Source organism: Camelus ferus, chromosome 5, assembly GCF_009834535.1.
Source record: "Camelus ferus isolate YT-003-E chromosome 5, BCGSAC_Cfer_1.0, whole genome shotgun sequence".
Classification (NCBI taxonomy): domain Eukaryota; kingdom Metazoa; phylum Chordata; class Mammalia; order Artiodactyla; family Camelidae; genus Camelus; species Camelus ferus.
In genome coordinates this window covers 49851899-49870569 of record NC_045700.1, presented here as the reverse complement: position 1 = coordinate 49870569, position 18671 = coordinate 49851899, and the positions used below count along the sequence as shown (strand labels likewise).

The following is an 18671-nucleotide window of genomic DNA, read 5'->3' as shown; positions in this document are numbered from 1 at the left end:
TTTCCTATCTTCCTCAAGAAGAGTTTATGGCTCTTTCTATATAAACTGATTATAGAATTTACTACTACATCATATCTTCTGTATATCTCCACTGGACTGTCAATCAACTTTGCAGTGTAAGAATGTAACACAGCACCAGCAGGCAGCAAGTACTCACACTTTCTCCAAAGATTGGTCTGATGATAGAATGGAGAATCACTTGAAGGGGAGAAAATAGAGAAAGGGAAACCAGGCTAGATATGAGATAATTAAGATTTCATCTAGGTTAGTGTCAATGGGAGAAAAGCAAAACTGTCTTGAGACACAGTTGAGAATCAAAACAAATAGACAGAATCTATATGATTTGTCAATGGACTGGTTAAGGAAGAGGGAATGGAGTTTAGCAAGGTCTTATGACTCAGACATTGGGCTTAAGTGTCTAAATAATGGTGGAAATAAATAGAAATAGTGGAGTACTGGGACTGAAGGCTAAAATCATGCCTTATACACACATACTAGGTTTGAGAAACCAGCAAGGCATTCAGGTAGAAATGCCCAATATTTTAAAATGTGAAAATAGACACTGACTTAAAAATATTAACGTAAAATTAAATATTAACTCAAAAGTTCCCCCAATGGTGAAAAGCAAATAAAGTCTGAGTAGATGAGATTATTAAGGTAGAAAATAAAAAAGAAAGGACTAAAAATTAATCTTAAGGGTTTGCAAATTTAGGAAGCAGAGGGGAAAAAAAAGTCAGCAAAGGCATGCCCAGAGTGGTAGGAAGGGTAGGAAGAAAACTAGGATAATGCAAAAACATGGGAGCTAAGGAAAGAGACAAGAACATCTACCAGGTATTGGGAACTGATCAAATGGTGATCAGATTTTATAATTGGGTTATTGACAACTTTTAAGAGGACTGTTTCAAAAGAGTGATATAGGCATAAAACAATTTCAAAAAGTTGTCTGAGCATGGTTTTAAGAAGTAGGAAAAGTACACAAAGAAAAAAGATTGATGACCCAAGAGGAAAATAAATACGATATCTGACAAAGCAAGACTCTGGAGAAGGAATCATGAAAAAAGATGAACAGATGATCTAGTTCAGCTCAGTTAGCTGTCTGGGCAGCTATTCTTACACTAAGATCACCGCCGTCACTTCTTTCTAAGCAAAAGCTGATTAGAGCGCTATAGACATGTGACACAGAAACTGGGAATAAGGGGGGTCAATTATAATCAGCTACTGGCTGAATATGCTGGAGGAGGCAGGTGGCCATATTTTATCATTTGTACAGAAGAGCAGAAAAGGCTGAACTGCTTAGAAAAACACACACAGCAGATAGCAACAAAAAGTGATGTTAACAAGAAACCTGCTGGCTTTCTGGTTCTTAGTTGTAATTCCATTCTGAGGCCAAGATCCATTCCTGCCCTAGGGTTCTTTGATGCCCCAGTACTCCTATAATAAATTTCCCTTTTCAGCTTTAACCTAGCTCAAATTAATATTTATAACCCATCGTCCTAATTTTAATTCACATAATAAAAAAAAGTAATTTTTTAAAAAAGTTACCACATGTATAAAACCTGAAAGCAGGCATAAAAAACTAGAATGTACTTTCTGAAAATAATGGCAGATGGCAGGTAAGAACTTGGAAATCAAAACAAAATCAGACTAGCAGTCGAATGTTGTGAAGCTACAAATACTTTGTGAAGACAAAGCAGGCAAAATACTATCAGGAAATCAAGACCAATATAAAAGAATGAAAACAGAACATTTTACTTCAAAAATTGATTTTAAAATTTTACTTTAAAAAGAGGTTACCACTATGTCTAGACACCAAGACATTCAGAAAGCAATGTCCAATCATCTAAAATGCAAAATGGAGATTGATGAATTAAAGATTTTAACTTTCCCCCAACAGTGGTGAAAGCTAACATAGGAGATTTACCTCAAAAATGAAGCTACTAATTTTCCTTAAAATGCATCAAAAATAAGATAGATTAATACTGGCTGGAGAAAAGGATGGCTTAATGAATAGATATGTGATAAGCAAGCATAGTAAAATGTTAATGGTGGAATCTAGGTAATTGCTATATAAGTGTTTATTCTAAAATTTAACTTTGCTACATGTTTAAAATTTTCAAAATAATATGTTAGGAGAAAAAGGAAACTGCTGACACTATAATCCTTAAAGTGCATCACCTCATACAGGGGGGTTTGCCCAAATAGTGTAAGTATGAGCTAGCTGAATAAGTAGTATACATTGTTTACTGATAACAATAAAGCGGTTTAAGTTGGCACATCAAAGCCAGTTGCCTCAGCTCTCTCTCCTCATCACCTCAGAGGCCCAGACAGGGTTAAGCACAGTTTCCTAGGCTTCCTATGGTCATGTTTTGGTTTCCCCTTAGCAACTCAAGCCAAAACATATAATTTCCTTTTATCTGAATTTCTAGAAAGCTGCTTTCTTAAATTATAAGATAGAAATCTGCTCAAATGCATCAATCTTTCTTCTAGGATTTCAATCATTTCCAATTCTTTATTCTTGGTCAAAATTAAGTCCAAACAAGCAGTAGTCCTTCATTTCTGCCTCTGCTCACTGAGTTGAATGAATCACATATTAATGCTCTTTGACCCATTAGAGCCCTTTTGTAAAAAGTGCCTTGAGAAAACTCTTAAGAATTTAATCATAAAAAGGTTATCATAGCATTCTTTATAATAGGAAAAACTAGAAATAATTAAATATAAGACGATACTGGTTAAATCTGTAGTACCTACATATAATACAATACTTGTTAAGTCACTGAAGATGATGTTGTGCATTAATATTTCTTGACATGGAAAGTTATCCACAAGATACTGAATGAAAAATCGTGGTTCCAAGACATTATTACAGCATGACTTTACACAAATATGTCATATCTGAAACATGCCAAGATGCTATAGTGGTTATCCCTTAATTAGTTTGGATGTTTGTCTACATTTTGATTATCTATTACTTTATTTTTTTCTGCAATGAAAATGAATACCATTTTAGAATAATTCATCCTTCCTCTTTTTATAACTGTAAAATAATTGCCAGATGTTCTGCTGCTATCAGAATAAGACTTCTAAAAACTATCCAGACAGCTGAAGACCCCCATCATTACTATAACCAACTATCATATCAGTTTTATACACTTTATTATATTGTCCACATTCTCCTACCCTAATTGTTCTGATTCTGTGATCATCCAAATGTTCTCACCAATGTTTTCACCCTCAGATTTACGAATTTTTGCATAACATCTTGACATAGAATAATACTCTTCTTACTCTTCAAATTTACATTTCTTTCAAATGTAGTTGCCCTTCCATTGCTGTACCGGACATCATTTCCCTTCCATACCTCTGTTATGGCACTTAGCCCCTTGCAGTAATCAAAGACACATCACTCTTCATTAGTAGACCTGTAAGTCCCAGAAGGCAAAAACTATGTGCTAACCTCCCCCGCCCACCCCGCCCAGTGCTTAGCCCATAAAAAACACTGAATAAATTGCCAACAAAGTTGGATAGATGAAGTTTCAAACAGGTGAGGAGATAGCAAAAGAGTGTCCAGCCAATTTAAATGAATTAAAGTCTCCAAGCCTAGCTGTTACATTGCATGACACATAAAACTATGATATTTTGAGTTACTGTTCATAATATGAGAAGCCATGAGCAAGAGTTAACAGCCTCAATGCCCTCTCCCCGCAATTCTCAAAAATGAAAAGATCCCCAAAACAATAAACCCCGCAGCCTGGTGTCAAACAATAAAGGTCTTCCAGAGAATGGCACAAGAAAAGATGTGAAAGCTAGAAAATGTGATGTGGATAAGAGACCTTCCTAAAACAAAAGAGACAGGCAAATTAGAAGCTGAGATTTTAAAAGTACGGATTTTAAACAGTGGTTATGGGTGGGGGTTATGAATTGACTACAATTACACTAGTCGCCTTGTTAGTCTCTTAATAGGACACACTAGTCTTCTGTCTCATTTGACTAGATATCCATATAAACTCTGCCATCTCTTTCAAATATCTGTTCAAATACCATGTTCTCCAGTAACATCCTATTTAAAATCTGAACCCTACTTCCTCACTCTGCTTCACTTTTTCTTTTTTCCATAGCATTTATCATCTTCTAACAGACTTAATACTTAACTTACTTATCATGTTTAGTTAATTACCCATTTCACCCATTAGAATGTAAGTTCTATGAGTTAAGAAGGAAAAAATGAATAAGACTTGGTAATATCAGTATAGTATCAAGAAAAAAACCTCTAGACTTGAGAGAAAAGTTCTGGATTCAAATCTAAGTTCTACCTTTACTACCTAACAAGTGACTATTTTCTGGCAAATGTCTATGAACTTATGTTATCGATCTATAAAATGGGTAGCTGTGAGGATCAGATAAGATAAACATGTATAAAAGTAGCAGGGTGACTGCAGAATTATTAATTCAAATAAATTAATTCAAAAAAGAGTCCAATCTTAAAAGAAAAGAATGAAAAGATGGGAAGGGTGTGGCCAAGATGCAGAGTGGGAAAACCCTGAGCTCACTTCCTCCCACAACTATTTACAGAGCAGCTATCTATGAAAATGATCTGAAGACTAGCAAAAAAAGGTTTTCCACAACTAAAGATACAAAGAAGGAACCACAAGATAGGTAAGAGGCACAGAGACACAGTATACTCAAGAGCTACACCACCAGACAGGCAACCTACAAACAGAAAGATAATCACAATAGCGGAGGTTCTTCCTAAGAAGAGAGGTCCACTTTGGGCTCCCTAGCCTGGGGTCCTCAGTGGGAAGATGAGCCTCCAGAACATCTGGCTTTGAAGGCTGGTGAAGCTTGCATACAGGAGAGCTGGAGGGCTATAGGAAACAGAGACTCCACTCTTAAAGACTACATACAAAATCTCACACACTCTTGAGTCTCACTGCAAGGCAGTCATTTGAAAGGAACCTGAGTCAGATCCACTTGCTGATCTTGGCAAACCTCTCAAAGAGGCAAGAGGCAACTGGGACTCCCTCTGGGGACACAGACTCTGGTGCAGCCATATTGGGGAGCTCATTCTACCATGAAGACAACAGTGCTGGAAAGTTCCATTTTGGGGTCCTCCCTCTAGTAGTGGGTAGGCACTGGTCCCAGGACCCCCAAGCCCACCGTCAGCTACCCAGGAAACCAGCTGCTTCCACAACCAGGCCAAGCTCAGCTCTGGGCCCAACTATACCCAGCAGTGGCCAGGACCAGCTCCAGGACTCCCCAGCCCAAACTGCCAGCCACACCAGGAATGAGACAGAAAGAGGAAACAGGGAATATGTTCCAAACAAATGAACAATACAAAACTCCAGATGAAGAACTAAGGGACATGGAGATAAGCAATCTACCCAATAAAGAGTTCAAAGTAATGATTCTATAGATGCTCAACAAACTCAGAAGAAGAAATAAACACAGCGAAAAGTTTAATGAAGAGTTGGAAAATATAAAGAAGAATCAAACAGAGATGAAGAATGCAATAGCCAAAATAAAAAAATACATTAGAAAGAATCAACAGTAGATTAGATGATGTAGGCCATCATCATTCAATAGAACAGATCAGCAAACTGGAAGACAAAGTAGTGAAAATCATCCAAGCGGAACAGAAAAAAGAATTTTTAAAAAAATGAGTCCAGTTTAAGAGACCTCTAGAACAATGTCAAGCATACTAACATCCTCATTAAGGGGTACCAGAAGAAGAGAGGAAAGGGGCAGAGAACATATTTGAAAACATAAAAGCTGAAAACTTCTCTTAAGCTGGGAGAGGAAACAAATCCAGGTCCAGGAAGCACAGAGAGCCTCAAAGAGAATCAACCCAGATAGGACCACACCAAGACACACTGTAATTAAAATGGCAAAAATTAAACATAAAGAGAGAATATCAAAAACAGCAAAGGAAAAGCAACAAGTTACTTATAAGGGAACTCCCATAAGGCTACCAGCTGACTTTTCAGCAGAAACTCTGCAGGCCAGAAGGGAGTGGTATAATATATTTAAAGTGATAAAAGGGAAAAATCTACAACCAGGAATACTATCCCCAGCAATGCTTTCATTCAGATTTGACAGAAAGACAAAAAATTTTACAGACAAGAAAATTTTACAGCAAAAAAAGCTAAGAGTTCAGCACAACGAAACAAGCTTTATAAGAAATGTTAAAGAGATTTCTCTAAGTGGAAAAGAAAAGGCCACAACTAGAAATATGAGAAGTACAAAAGGGAAAATCTCATTGGTAAAGGGAAATATACAGTAAAGAATCGATCAACCACTTATAATACTGGTAGGAAGATTAAAAGGCAAAAGTAGTAAAAATCATCTACTTCTACAATAAGTATGTATCCACAAAATAAAAGGATGTAAAATGATGTCACAAACAGTAAACACAGGGAGGGTGTAAAAAGGCAGGACTGTTAAAATGCATATGAATTTAGAGATCAGTAACTTAAAATAATTAAGTGTATATAGACAGCTACATATAAACCTCATGGTAACCACAAATCAAAAACCTCTAATAGGTACACACACAAAAAAGAGAAAGGAATTCAAACATAATAATAAAGATCATCATCAAATCACAAGGGAAGAGAGTAAAAGATGAAAGGAACAAAAAAGAACTACAGAAAACATCAAAACAATTAATAAAATAGCAGTAAGTACATTATCTATCAATAATTACTTTAAATATTCCAATCAAAAGACAAAGAGCAGCTGCATGGAAAAGGCGCAAGACCCATATATATGCTGCCTACAAGAGATTCACTTCAGATCTAAAGACTCACAGATTGAACATGAGGGTATGAAAAAGGTATTCCATTCAAATGGAAATGAAAAGAAAGTGGGGTAGCAATATTTTTATCAGACAAAATAAGACTTCAAAACAAAGACTGTAACAAGACAAAGAAGGACATTACATAATGATAAAGGGCTCAATCCAACAAGAAGATATAAGAATTGTAAATGTATACGCACCTAGATACATAAAGCAAACATCAACAAACATAAAAGGAGAAATTGACAGTAACACAAAAATAGTAGGGGACTTTTAACACCCCACTTACATCAATGTACAGATAATCCAGTCAATCAATAAGGAAACACTGACTTTAAATGACAGAATAGACTGAATTAACAGCTAGATACAGAACATTTCCTCCAAAGCAGCAGAATACACATTCTTTTCAAGTGTCCATGGAACATTCTCCAGGATAGATTACATGCCAGGATAGAAAACAAGGCTCAATAAGTTTAAGAATATTGAAACCAGATGAAGCATCTTTTCCAACCACAATGGTATAAGACTAAAAAGTAGTTACAAGAAAACAACTGCAAAAAACCACAAGCATGTGGAGTCTAAACAGCATGCTTCTGAATAATCAATGAGTCACTGAAGAAAGGGGAAATTTTTAAAAACCTAGAGACAAATGAAAATAGAAACAAACTGATCCAAAATCTACGAGACATAGCAAAAGTAGTTCTAAGAGGAAAATTTATAGCAATACTTGCTTACCTCAGGAAATAAGAAAAATCTCAAATAAACAATCTAACCTTAAAAAAAAAACTACAAAAGAACAAACAAAACCCCAAATTAGTAGAAGAAAATAAATGATAAAGATCAGAGTGGAAATAAATGAAACAGAGTAAAAAGCAATAGAAAATATCAATAAAACTAAGAGCTGGTTCCTTGAAAAGATAAACAAAATTGATAGAACTTTAGCTAGTCTCATTAAGGAAAAAAAACTGGGCCCAAATAAATAAAATTAGAAATGAAGGAGGAGAAGTTACAACCAACAACCACAGAAATACCAAGCATAGAGCATTTACTAGAAACAACTACACACCAACAAATTGGGCAGTCTAGAAAAAATGGATAAATTCCTAGAAACCTATGTCTCAGGACTAAATCAGGAAAAAACAGAAACTATGAACAGACTGGTTACTAGTAATGAAATTGCATCAATAATAAAATAAATTTTTAAAAATCTCCCAACAAACAAAAGTCCAAGATCAGATGGCTTCAAAGGTGAATTCCACCAAACATTTAAAGAAGAGTAACACCTATCCTTCTGAAACTATTCCAAAAAATTTAAGAGGAAGGAATGCTTCTGGACTCTTTCTACAAGGCCAGTGTCACCCTGATAGCAAAATCAGACAAAGACACCACAAACAAAGAAAATTACAGGCCAATATCACTGATGAATATAGATGCAAAAATCCTCAACAAAATATTAGCAAACCAAATACAATAATACATTAAAAGATCATACAGCATGATCAAGTGGGATTTATCCCAAGGATGCAAGGATGGTTCAATATTCACACATCTACATGATAGACCACATTAACAAACTGAAGAATAAAAATCATAATCAACTCAACAGATGCAGAAAAAGCTTTTTGACAAAATTTAACATCCATTTATGATAAAAAGTCTCAAAAGAGTGGGTACAGAGGGAACATACCTCAACATAATAAATGCAACATATGACAAACCCACAGCTAACATCATATTCAATGGTGAAAAGTTGAAAGCATTCCTCTAACATCAGAAACAGGACTACGATGCCCACTCTCACCACTTTTATTCAACATAATATTGGAAATCCTAGCGACAGCAATCAGACAATAAAAAGAAATCAAAGGAGTTCAAATTGAAAGGGAAGAAGTAAAACTGTCACTGTTTGCAGATGACAGAATACTATGCATAGAAAATTCTAAAGATGCCTCCAAAATACTACTAGAAATCATCAATGGATTCAGAAAAGTTGCAAGATACAAAATTAATATACAGAAATTAGTTGTATTTCTATACACTAATAATGAATTATCAAAGAGAGAAATCAAGAAAAATAATCCCATTTAAAATTACATCAAAAAGATAAACTACCTAGGAATAAATATAATAAAAGAGGTAACACACTTGTACTCTTAAAAATTATGACACTGATGAAAGAAATTGAAGAAGACCCAAATAAATGGAAAGATATACTATGCTCATGAGTTGGAAAAATTAATATTGTTAAAATGACCATACCATCCAACACAATCTACAGATTTAATGCAATCTCCATCAAAATGTCAAAAGCATTTTTCACAGAACTAGAACAAATAATTCTATAATTTGTATGAAAACACAAAAGATCCCAAATCTTGAAAAGGAAGAACAAAGTCAAAAGTATCACTCTCCCTGATTTCAAACTATATTGCAAAGCTGCAGTAATCAAAACAGTATGGTACTGGCACAAAAACAGACATTTGGATCAATGGAATAAAACAAGAGAGACCACTTACATGTTCAACTTATCTATATTTATCTCTAACAAAGGAGGCAAGAATATACAACAGGAGAAAAGACAGCCTCTTAAATAAAGAGTGTTTGGATAACTGAATAGCAACTTGCAAAAGAATCTACCTGGACTACTTTCTCATATCATATACAAAAATAAACTCAAAATTTAAGTATCAAAGGCTTAAATATAAGACCTGAAACCATGAAACTCCTAGGGGGAAAAAGAAACATAATCAGTATGCTCTTTGACATCAGTTTTAGCATTACTTTTTTCAGTATGTCTTCTCAGGCAAGGGAAACAAAGGCAAAAATAAACCAATGAAACTATATCAGACAAAAACTTTTGCACAAAAAGGCTGCCTACTAAATGTGAGAAAATATTTGTAAACAATGTATCTGATAAGGGCTATTAATATCCATAATATACAAAGAATTCACAACCCAACATCAAAAAACCCCAAACAATGCCATTTAAAAATTGGCAGAGGATCTGAACAGACATTTTTTCAAAGAAGATATACAGATGTCCAACAGACACATGAAAAGATACTCAACATCACTAATCATTAGGGAAATGAATGCAAATCAAAACCTCAATAAGTTATCATATCACACCCATCAGAGTGGCTATTATCAAAAAGACAACAAAAACAAGTGTTGTTGAGAATGTGCACTGTTGGCAGAATGTAAATTGGTGCGACCACTATGGAAGACAGTATTGAGATTCCTCAAAAAACTAAAAATTCAACTACCATACAATCCAGCAATTCTATTTCTGGGCATTCTTCAGAGCAAAATAAAAACACTAATTCAAAAAAAAATGCACCCCTATGTACACTGCAGCATTATTTATAATAGCCAAGATTTGGGAGCAACCTAAGCATCCATCAATAGATGAATGGATAAAGAAGATGTCTCTCTCTCTCTCTCTCTCACACACACACACACACATACACACAGAGGAATATTATTTGCCATAAAAAAAGAATGAAATCTTGCCATTTGTGACAACATGAATGGACCTGAGGAAATCATGCTAAGTGAAATAAATCAGATAGAGAAAGACAAATACTGTACTGATCTCACTTATATGTGGAATCTAAAAAACAAAATAAACAGAAAAAAGAGAAAGTAAGATTCATAAATACAGAGAAGAAACTGGTGGTTGCCAGTGAGGAGGAATGTAGGGGGAATGAGTGAACTAGGTTAGAGAGATTAGGAGGTACAAATTCCCAATTATAAAATAAGTTATGGAGATGTAATGTAAAATTAGGGAATATAAGTCAATAATAATTTTTATGATGACCGATGATAAGCAGACTTACTGTGGTGATCACTTTGTAATGTATAAAAATATCAAATCATTATGTTGTACACCAAAAACTAATATTAGTTGATTATACTTCAACTTTTAAAAATGTGAACCAAAAAAAGAAGTTCAAGAGCAAGGGTTGAAGGGTGACTGGTGTTAATACTTAAAGAAAACTCAGAACAGTAACTTCATTTGGGGACAAGAAAGGATAGATAATGAGTTAAGTTTCAGTCTATAGCTGTGCTAAGTAGTATCACTAGCCACGTGTACCTATTTAGATTTAAATTAAATAAAATTATATAAAATTTAAAACTTAGCTCCTCAGTCACACTAGTCATATTTCAAATGCTTAAAGGCCACATATGACCAGTGGCTACCATAATGGACAGTATAGACCACGTAACACTTTCATCAACACAGAAAGTTCTAGTGGACAGTGCTGATTTATAAAATTTGAGTTGACAGCAGAACAGAATTCAAGTAAGTCATTTTAATATCCCTAATGCTGGATCCTGTGAAGTTCAAAGAATAAATGCAAAATCTAACCACATAATCAATCTGAGTGGGAGTAACAAACTGTGACTACAAAAATTAAATAATTCATATTATTTAACTACAGGTCCTGGGATACATGAACACTTCCCACTTGATGGTTGGAGGTAGCTGACATGGCAACTATAAATAGAACTTGTCAGCAAAGTTGCTGACACGAATTTAGACAGCATTCTGGCCCAAGTCTCTGGTTAGTAACTTGAGATATGTTGGCAAGGCCAAATATTACATACAATACAGTATTTTTCTTAGCGAGTGTTACGATGATGCCTATAGCACCAAATTTCACTCAAGACAAAACTCCCTTGTCAAAAGTAACTGCATTCCCTAGAATGGTAACAGCTTTCCTTAATAAGTAAGCATATTTCAACTACAGAAAGATTTAGAATTAAATATACAAATACAAGAAGAGAATCAAAGTCAGATGTAATGCTTTTGTTTTAAGAAAGGTAAGCAAATATTGATCTTTTGAATACTTAGAAAATTTAAGAGAATCTGGCCTGCATGAATGACTAACTTGTAACAAAGTACACACTGTATGAATCCATTATATGATTCCACTTATATAAAGTTCAAAAGAAGCAAATCCAAACCACAGTGTTAGAAGTCAGGCAATGGTTAACCTGGTGGGAGGAGGCACTGGAAAGGAAAATGAAGAGGGCTTCTGGGATACTGGTAATGCTGTTTCTTAACCTAAATACTGATAAGATGAATGTATTCACTTTGTAAAAAGTAATTAACTTTTATGTAAACTATAGTTTATGCATTTACTTATATAATAAATCATGTAATAGTAAATAAAGTTTACCAAAAATAATTATATATACAAAAATTTATAACTATGCAAGTAAGTTTTTAATCCATGTACCACCCCAAATTATCTTAGGACCATCAGTGTACTATACTTTGAGACACATTAACATACCAAAGAAAGAAAAGGGTAAGGGAAAGCTATATTCTAAGAATAGCAATAATTCTGGTGTGTAGTTTACACAGTAGGCACCAAGAAAATAAGATATAGGCCTGGAAAGGCTGATTTAGACAGACCCTGCTGGAGGACCTTAACTGCCCTACCAAGGAAACTGCAATATATTCAGTAGGCAATGGGGATAACACATGCCAATGATGCAGGTGAAAAGTTTTCAGCCCTTAATTTCTCCAAAAACATTCCAGGAAAACGTCCATTCTCCAGCCTCCAGTTTCCAACATGGAAGGGCTACAGAAAGTCACAATCCTGGCCTCTCCCCAACCCTCACACATTCACTTTTTCCTCACAGGAAGGGTAACTTACCTGGTTAGTGACTTCTGAGAGGAGGCACCACGCACCTGGGGTCGGCCCTTTATCTCTCTCTCAATCTATAGGCTATGGAGAGGTTATACGCTAGTCTCTCAGTGCCACGTAAGAGGCTTACCAGAGCTGACTATGCTCTTGCAGAGGAGGGCTCCTATGGTCCAGCACTACCTGAGACTGAGCATAGCTAATTCAGGGTAAATATTAGGTAGCCCAAATCTAAGCCATAAACTCCAACCAGCTTTATTAGAAATAAGGCTGATATTTTTATTCCATCTGTCTATATTGCATGTCTTACCTCTCAGTTGATTCTGAATTCAGATGAGGGACAAAGGTATAATTAAATATTACCCCTAAAGCCCAACAAATAAAGAAAATAAACTCTACTCAGGATTCTTTGATTTGGTTTGGATTTGAAATTAACATACTAATCTGTTCAACAGAAGTTGTCTTCTCTATAAGAAAATAAAACTGAAAGGAGTAATACTTGCTTAGCCCTTGCTTTTAAAGGGTCCCATAAAGTATCTCATCTGACTATAACAGCACTTAGTTTCTCTGCAGCTTAAAAAAAAACCAGATCACTTAAATTATTACTATATATTTTTATGAAGTGACTAGAGGAAGATGGCTCTATAGTAGATACCTCCCGTCACAAAGAAATTTACTTACAGAAGATGTGGTCCATCTCAAAATGATACTTGTAATATAAGAGAAGTATGATATCAAATAATCATGAGATTAAGTCTTCAGGGCTTCTTGTTCATTAATAGGCCAAAGACAGTTAACTTCCAGCCAGGCAGTAAATCCTCCATTAACTCTTCTCTTTTCCTTCTTTCTTCTCTGATCTGGGGTCTTCCACATTCCTCCTCCTCTTTCCCTTTTATTCTCAACACTGTCTTCTCTCACAAGTCAAACAGCAAAACTCACTCACAAAAGGAAATAGACTGGTCCATCTTTTTAAACCATGCATCATATTTTCTTAAATTATGAGTTTCATTTTGAGAGGAGTGTATATTTTATAATTTACTTAATAAGTACAGTATGTCCTCATAATTATGACACTGTATACGATCATGATCTATTTAACCACAAAAGGTTTGAAACTTGGATGACAAAGAAAACAGCCTGATGATTACCAAATAGATAATTTCCCCCTAGAGAACAACATCAAGTGCAATAATACCGTGTAGGGGAAGAAACATGGCCTCTTGAGTAAGACAGATCAGAGATGAAATGCTGTCTCTGACTTCATAGTTGTATGATCTTAGACAAATTAACCATTCTAAGCCTCTACTTCCTCATCTGAACATACATATAGTGTCACCTCTTTTTCAGAGCTGCTGTGAAAATTAAATGAAATAATGTACATAAAAACCTCAGTAGGGTGCCTGGTACATTAGGACTTAGTCAAACTAAAATTCGTATTACTACTACTACTAGAATTCCTAGCTAGGAACTCAAAGTAGGCTAAGTATTTCATTCAGTGTAACTACTATAATAAGCTCTAATTTTGCCAAATGGTGTTAAATCATAAGTCAGGTCACTTGTGCAAATAACTTTGCTGCAGAAATGCATAAGCTTTTACAGGTTTCAGGATGCCCTCCTGGGACACATTTACAAGAGGTTAACTCAGGTTTTTCCTTCTAGAAAATATCTACCAAGGTTTCTGGTAGATGTTAAATAATAATTATTTTTTAAAGAATGGTGTGTATAAATGACAACATAAGCAAGTAAATTAAGTAATTAGTAGCATTCTTAATCAGATATTCTTTTGATATGAACAAGAAGAATTTATAACCTCTGTAAAAATTGCCAAAGAACAGTTCTAAACTGTAAGGTTGGAGCCAAAATCACAACTCGGAAAGTGGTTTCAGTATAAGAGGGACATGTCAACAAGGGATTTTTTTCTTCTCTTTTTCATAACATCATAATGACTTTTCGAAAAAACAGAAAAACATCCAAAACCAAAGCATAAAAAGTCACATATTTAATTGATATTTACTATGATTTTATTGGAATCTAAAACTGCATTCAGAAGCAAGATCAAAAAGAAATTGTTCACGGAATAACATGCATGTAAAGCAAAACGAAGGTCCAAAAGTAAACCATCATCCTCAAAATTCGGCTCAGCAACTTCAAATAATGAGAATATATGTTCCTGGATAGACGTAATTAGAACAAACTCATAGGAGACCATGTGACAAGGTAACAGGTTTTAAACATCACCTAGTGCACTGACTTCCAAAACTCAAATTAATCCTTTCCTCTTTATTCTCATGGCCACCTTCTTGGTTTAATCCTTCCTTACTGCTCACCTGATTGGCTACAACAGCCTCCCCTAATGAGTTTTCCTATAACCATCATCAACCTTCTTCCAATCCATTCTTAACACTGCAGGTAAAGTCATTTCTCTCAAACCCAAACCCAATCCCAAACTGATCATGTCTCTTCCCCGCTTAATTCCTTCAAGGGTTCTCCATCACCTAGCCTCCTATCACGCTTCATTCTTTTTTTCATTATATTTATCATCATCTGACACACTGTATTACTTGTCGGTTCACTCTCTCTACTCCAACTAGAGTTGGATAGAATGTAAGTCCATAAGGGGAGAGATTTTGTTCACTGCTATATGTTACATAGTAAGTTCTCAAACAGTCACACACAAATGAGTGAAAGAATGAATGGACTGATGACGTACAGGCCAAGGGCCTCCATGACCTGCAAGTGCCCTCCTCTGTTCACTTTACTCCCACCGCTACCAATACTGAATTCTTTACTTACCTAAATACAATATGCACTTTCACGCCCTTCTGCTTTGCCATAACGCTCTAACTTTTGCCTGGAATACAAACTCTCCTCACCATCCAATCAACCTGCCACGCTATCATCCATATTTTAAAACCATTTCCGGAAATATTCCCTTGACCTGACTCTTTCCTTCATGCTACATCTGTACCTGTATCTACATTAGCTCTACTCAAAATGTACTAGAATGTGTATCTCCCTTGCTAGATTATGAATTCTTTGAAGCCAAAGAATATTAGTCATCTCTTTGCCTCCAGTACCTAAGACAATATCTGTCATAAAGCAACTACTCTACAAATGTTGTGTATAATTAACATGTACATGACTATACCCTATAAGAGGAATGAAAACATGAAGTTTCAAGAAGTCACTCCTCCAATTCCATGACGACAACCAGCCATAAGATAAAACAATTACAACCAATAACATCATCCAAGGTAATAAAAGAGAAGGAGTTATACAAATAACACACATCACCAAACAATTTCAAAATAACGGCATATAGTCACATTCACACTTTACTAGATATACATGCTGGCTCCTTCTTGCTCCATCGTTTGCCTTCCCTTTAGGCTCAGCTCTGCTGCTGGCAAACTCAAGCCCAGTTAAACAATAGGAAGTAGAAGGGACACCTGGGTTCCCCATGAACAATATATTAAGTAGATCACTCTGTGAGGATTGTTTTGATGTTCCACCTAATACAAGCTTTTGTGTTCCCTCATATTTTAATTCAAATTTCAAAATAGTTGTACAGGACTAGATTTTACCACTAGCCACACCTGAATTAAAGACCAGAGCTTTCTACCTGTTATAATCTATGCCACCAATGTGTTACCATTGTGCCTTCAGTCCATGGAGCAGCCACAGAAGGCCTCCCAGACCAGTCACTGTCAGCCATGGGAAGTCTCATCCATTACCTCAATGTGCCTTTCAAACATTACTATTTTTCTCTGAATGCTATAGACAAAGGCCTCTAAACCCAACCTTAAGGAACACTTGCCCAACCTACTTAGTTCTGAGATTGTGAACCTACATATAGATGTACAATCATAAAGATGCATAGAATAGACATACAAATGAATACAAATGAATAGACATACATATACATTAAGCCATTAGGAAAGTTACAAAAAGTTTTAAATTCAATCACAGCTAATATAACTTCAAATGAAACCAGAGGCCAAGATGTGATCCTTGATTCCTTCCTCCCCCACCACTCAGCAACCAAGTTATGTAAATTTTACCTCCTAATATTTTTTCAAACAGATTGCGCATTTGCAATATTATGCCTTAGCTCACAATCACAACATTTGTCATCAGGATAATGGTCTCCTAATTGGTCTCGCTGACTTTGGACTCAATGAAAACTGCATCTACCTTTTGTTGAGGGGTTATGTAATCAGCAATGCACTAACCTCTTCTTTACTTAACTCTGTATTTTTCAATTCTCACAATAACACTGCAAAGCGGGAATTATCGTTCTCATTTTCACAAAGGGACTAAAGCTCTGAGAGAAGTTAAGTGACTTGCCCAAGGTCATGTAGCTGGAATTGTGCAGTAGAAATTCAAACTCAAGTCTTATGTTCCCAGAAATCATAAGCTCAACTGCTTAAACCTTCAACCTAGTCCCCAGTGCGCCCTTTCTAAAAGGTAAATGTAATCATGCTTTACCCGACGTAAAGTCCTGCTAACAAGACCAGCCTCTCCAATCCTCATCCCAAGTCATTCTTACCCTCTCCTGTCACACTTAACTCTCAGCAGTTCCCTAATCTATCACTCACTGATTGACCTGTGAACACACTGTTTATCTGCCAAGAACACTATTCTCCTTTGGCAGGCTACTTCCAACACAAACTTCAAGATTTACTTTGGAAAGCCTTCACTGTAACAAATAAATACCCAAAACTGGGTTAAGTGAGTTTTTGCTACTGTTATCACCTGAGATTCTAATTACACTGTATTAGAAATTTACCTTACTAGATTATCAGTTCCTTAAGAGTAAAAACTACATTTTAAAATCTCTGTATTCCTAGTGTAGTGTGTACGTAGCAGGGGAAGGACTCATGAACGTTGAACTAATGAATTCATCAGAAGCAGGATGGCTTAAGAACTTGGCCCTGAACTTAACTTCGTGGGCTTTCAAAATTTAACTTGCCAAGCCTACAGCAGGCTTCTACATTTGTAAAATGAGATACAACTGCACCTACTTCATAGTTTGGAGAGAAGTAAAAGGAATCATAGATTTACCACAACCTCATTCAAAGTACACAGTAAACATCAGTAATGTTCTTTTCACTTTCAAAGTTTATCCACGCTGACAAAGCCACATCTCAGAAAATAGTTTTTCCTAGTAGCTTCCATCAGAACTTAACATTTCTCCAAAAAGTTGGAAGTCAAGATGTCTTCAAAAAAAAAAAAGGCTTATGTACCTCCTCATCCACAGACAAGGATCTTTCATCTTCTGGTTACACCAGCGTTCAGTAGCTACCACTACACCCTAAATCCCTAACAAGCGTCTGCAGTTTATAGCTTTTATCCACACCTCAGTTTCCTCCTTCAAAGACCATGCCCCTAAGCAAGCGGAAAACTACACCACAGAAACCAGCCAGCATCAGTTCTCCCCGCATACAGGCTTGCGTGAGTTTGAAGAGATCCATCATTTGGTACAAACTTAAATTTCCTTGGAGGGTCATAATAGAACCCCTTCTTTTTATTCCAAAACCTTTGCCCCCAAAATATTCATTCCAAATAGAGAATGAATTCCTGGTATTAAGAATCCAAGAAAAGGGGTCCTCTTAAAGCCTTCCCCAGTAAGAGTTCCTCGGGTCTATTACTCTAAAATAGTGACCAAAATCCAGCATTCCATCCTGCCCCCTTCCTGAGTCCAGGGTCTTATTCACTCTCTCCAAAGAAAGACGGGTCCGCACTTTCAGGGACCAAGCTGCCTTCCGCCCACCCGTGTCACCTCCCTTCCCACCTCGCTACTGCCCTTCGGCAGCACAGGCCCAGCCTGGTCCCTCGCCGCCAGCTCGCTCCGCAGAGCCGCTACTCACCGCTTCTTGGGGATGGTACCCGACTCCTGCGCGGCGGGAGTGGCAGTGGGCGCCGCCGCGGTCGCCGCCGCGGCTCTCCGCGCTTTGCACTCATTGGTACTCAGAGCCTCCTGGGGCCGGCCCAGCAGATGGCCGGACAGAACTCTCAGCCTTCGCCCGGCGCGGTCCCGCTCCGGGGCCCGGTCCCGGTCCGCTGCAGACCCGGAGCCCGCGCCCGCGCCGGTCCCGCCCGCCGCAGCCGCCGCCTCCGCCATGGCTTCCGCCTTATGCCGCCGCCTGGGACCGCTGGGCGCGGGTGAAAGGTCACTCAGAGCTGCGCCCGGCGCGACCATTCGCTGCGGCGCATCC

At 36.7% G+C, this 18671-nt stretch overlaps 1 protein-coding gene across 1 annotated transcript in view; it reads right to left on the bottom strand.

The window, feature by feature from the left end:
• AGPS (alkylglycerone phosphate synthase) overlaps positions 1–18669 on the bottom strand; it is a 119864-nt gene extending 101195 nt beyond the window's left edge. The window contains exon 1 of the mRNA XM_006189172.2: positions 18324–18669. Coding sequence (XP_006189234.2) covers positions 18324–18655 — 332 coding nt within the window. The 5' untranslated portion in view covers positions 18656–18669. The remainder of the gene's footprint in view (positions 1–18323) is intronic.
• Positions 18670–18671: the final 2 nt, after the last annotated feature.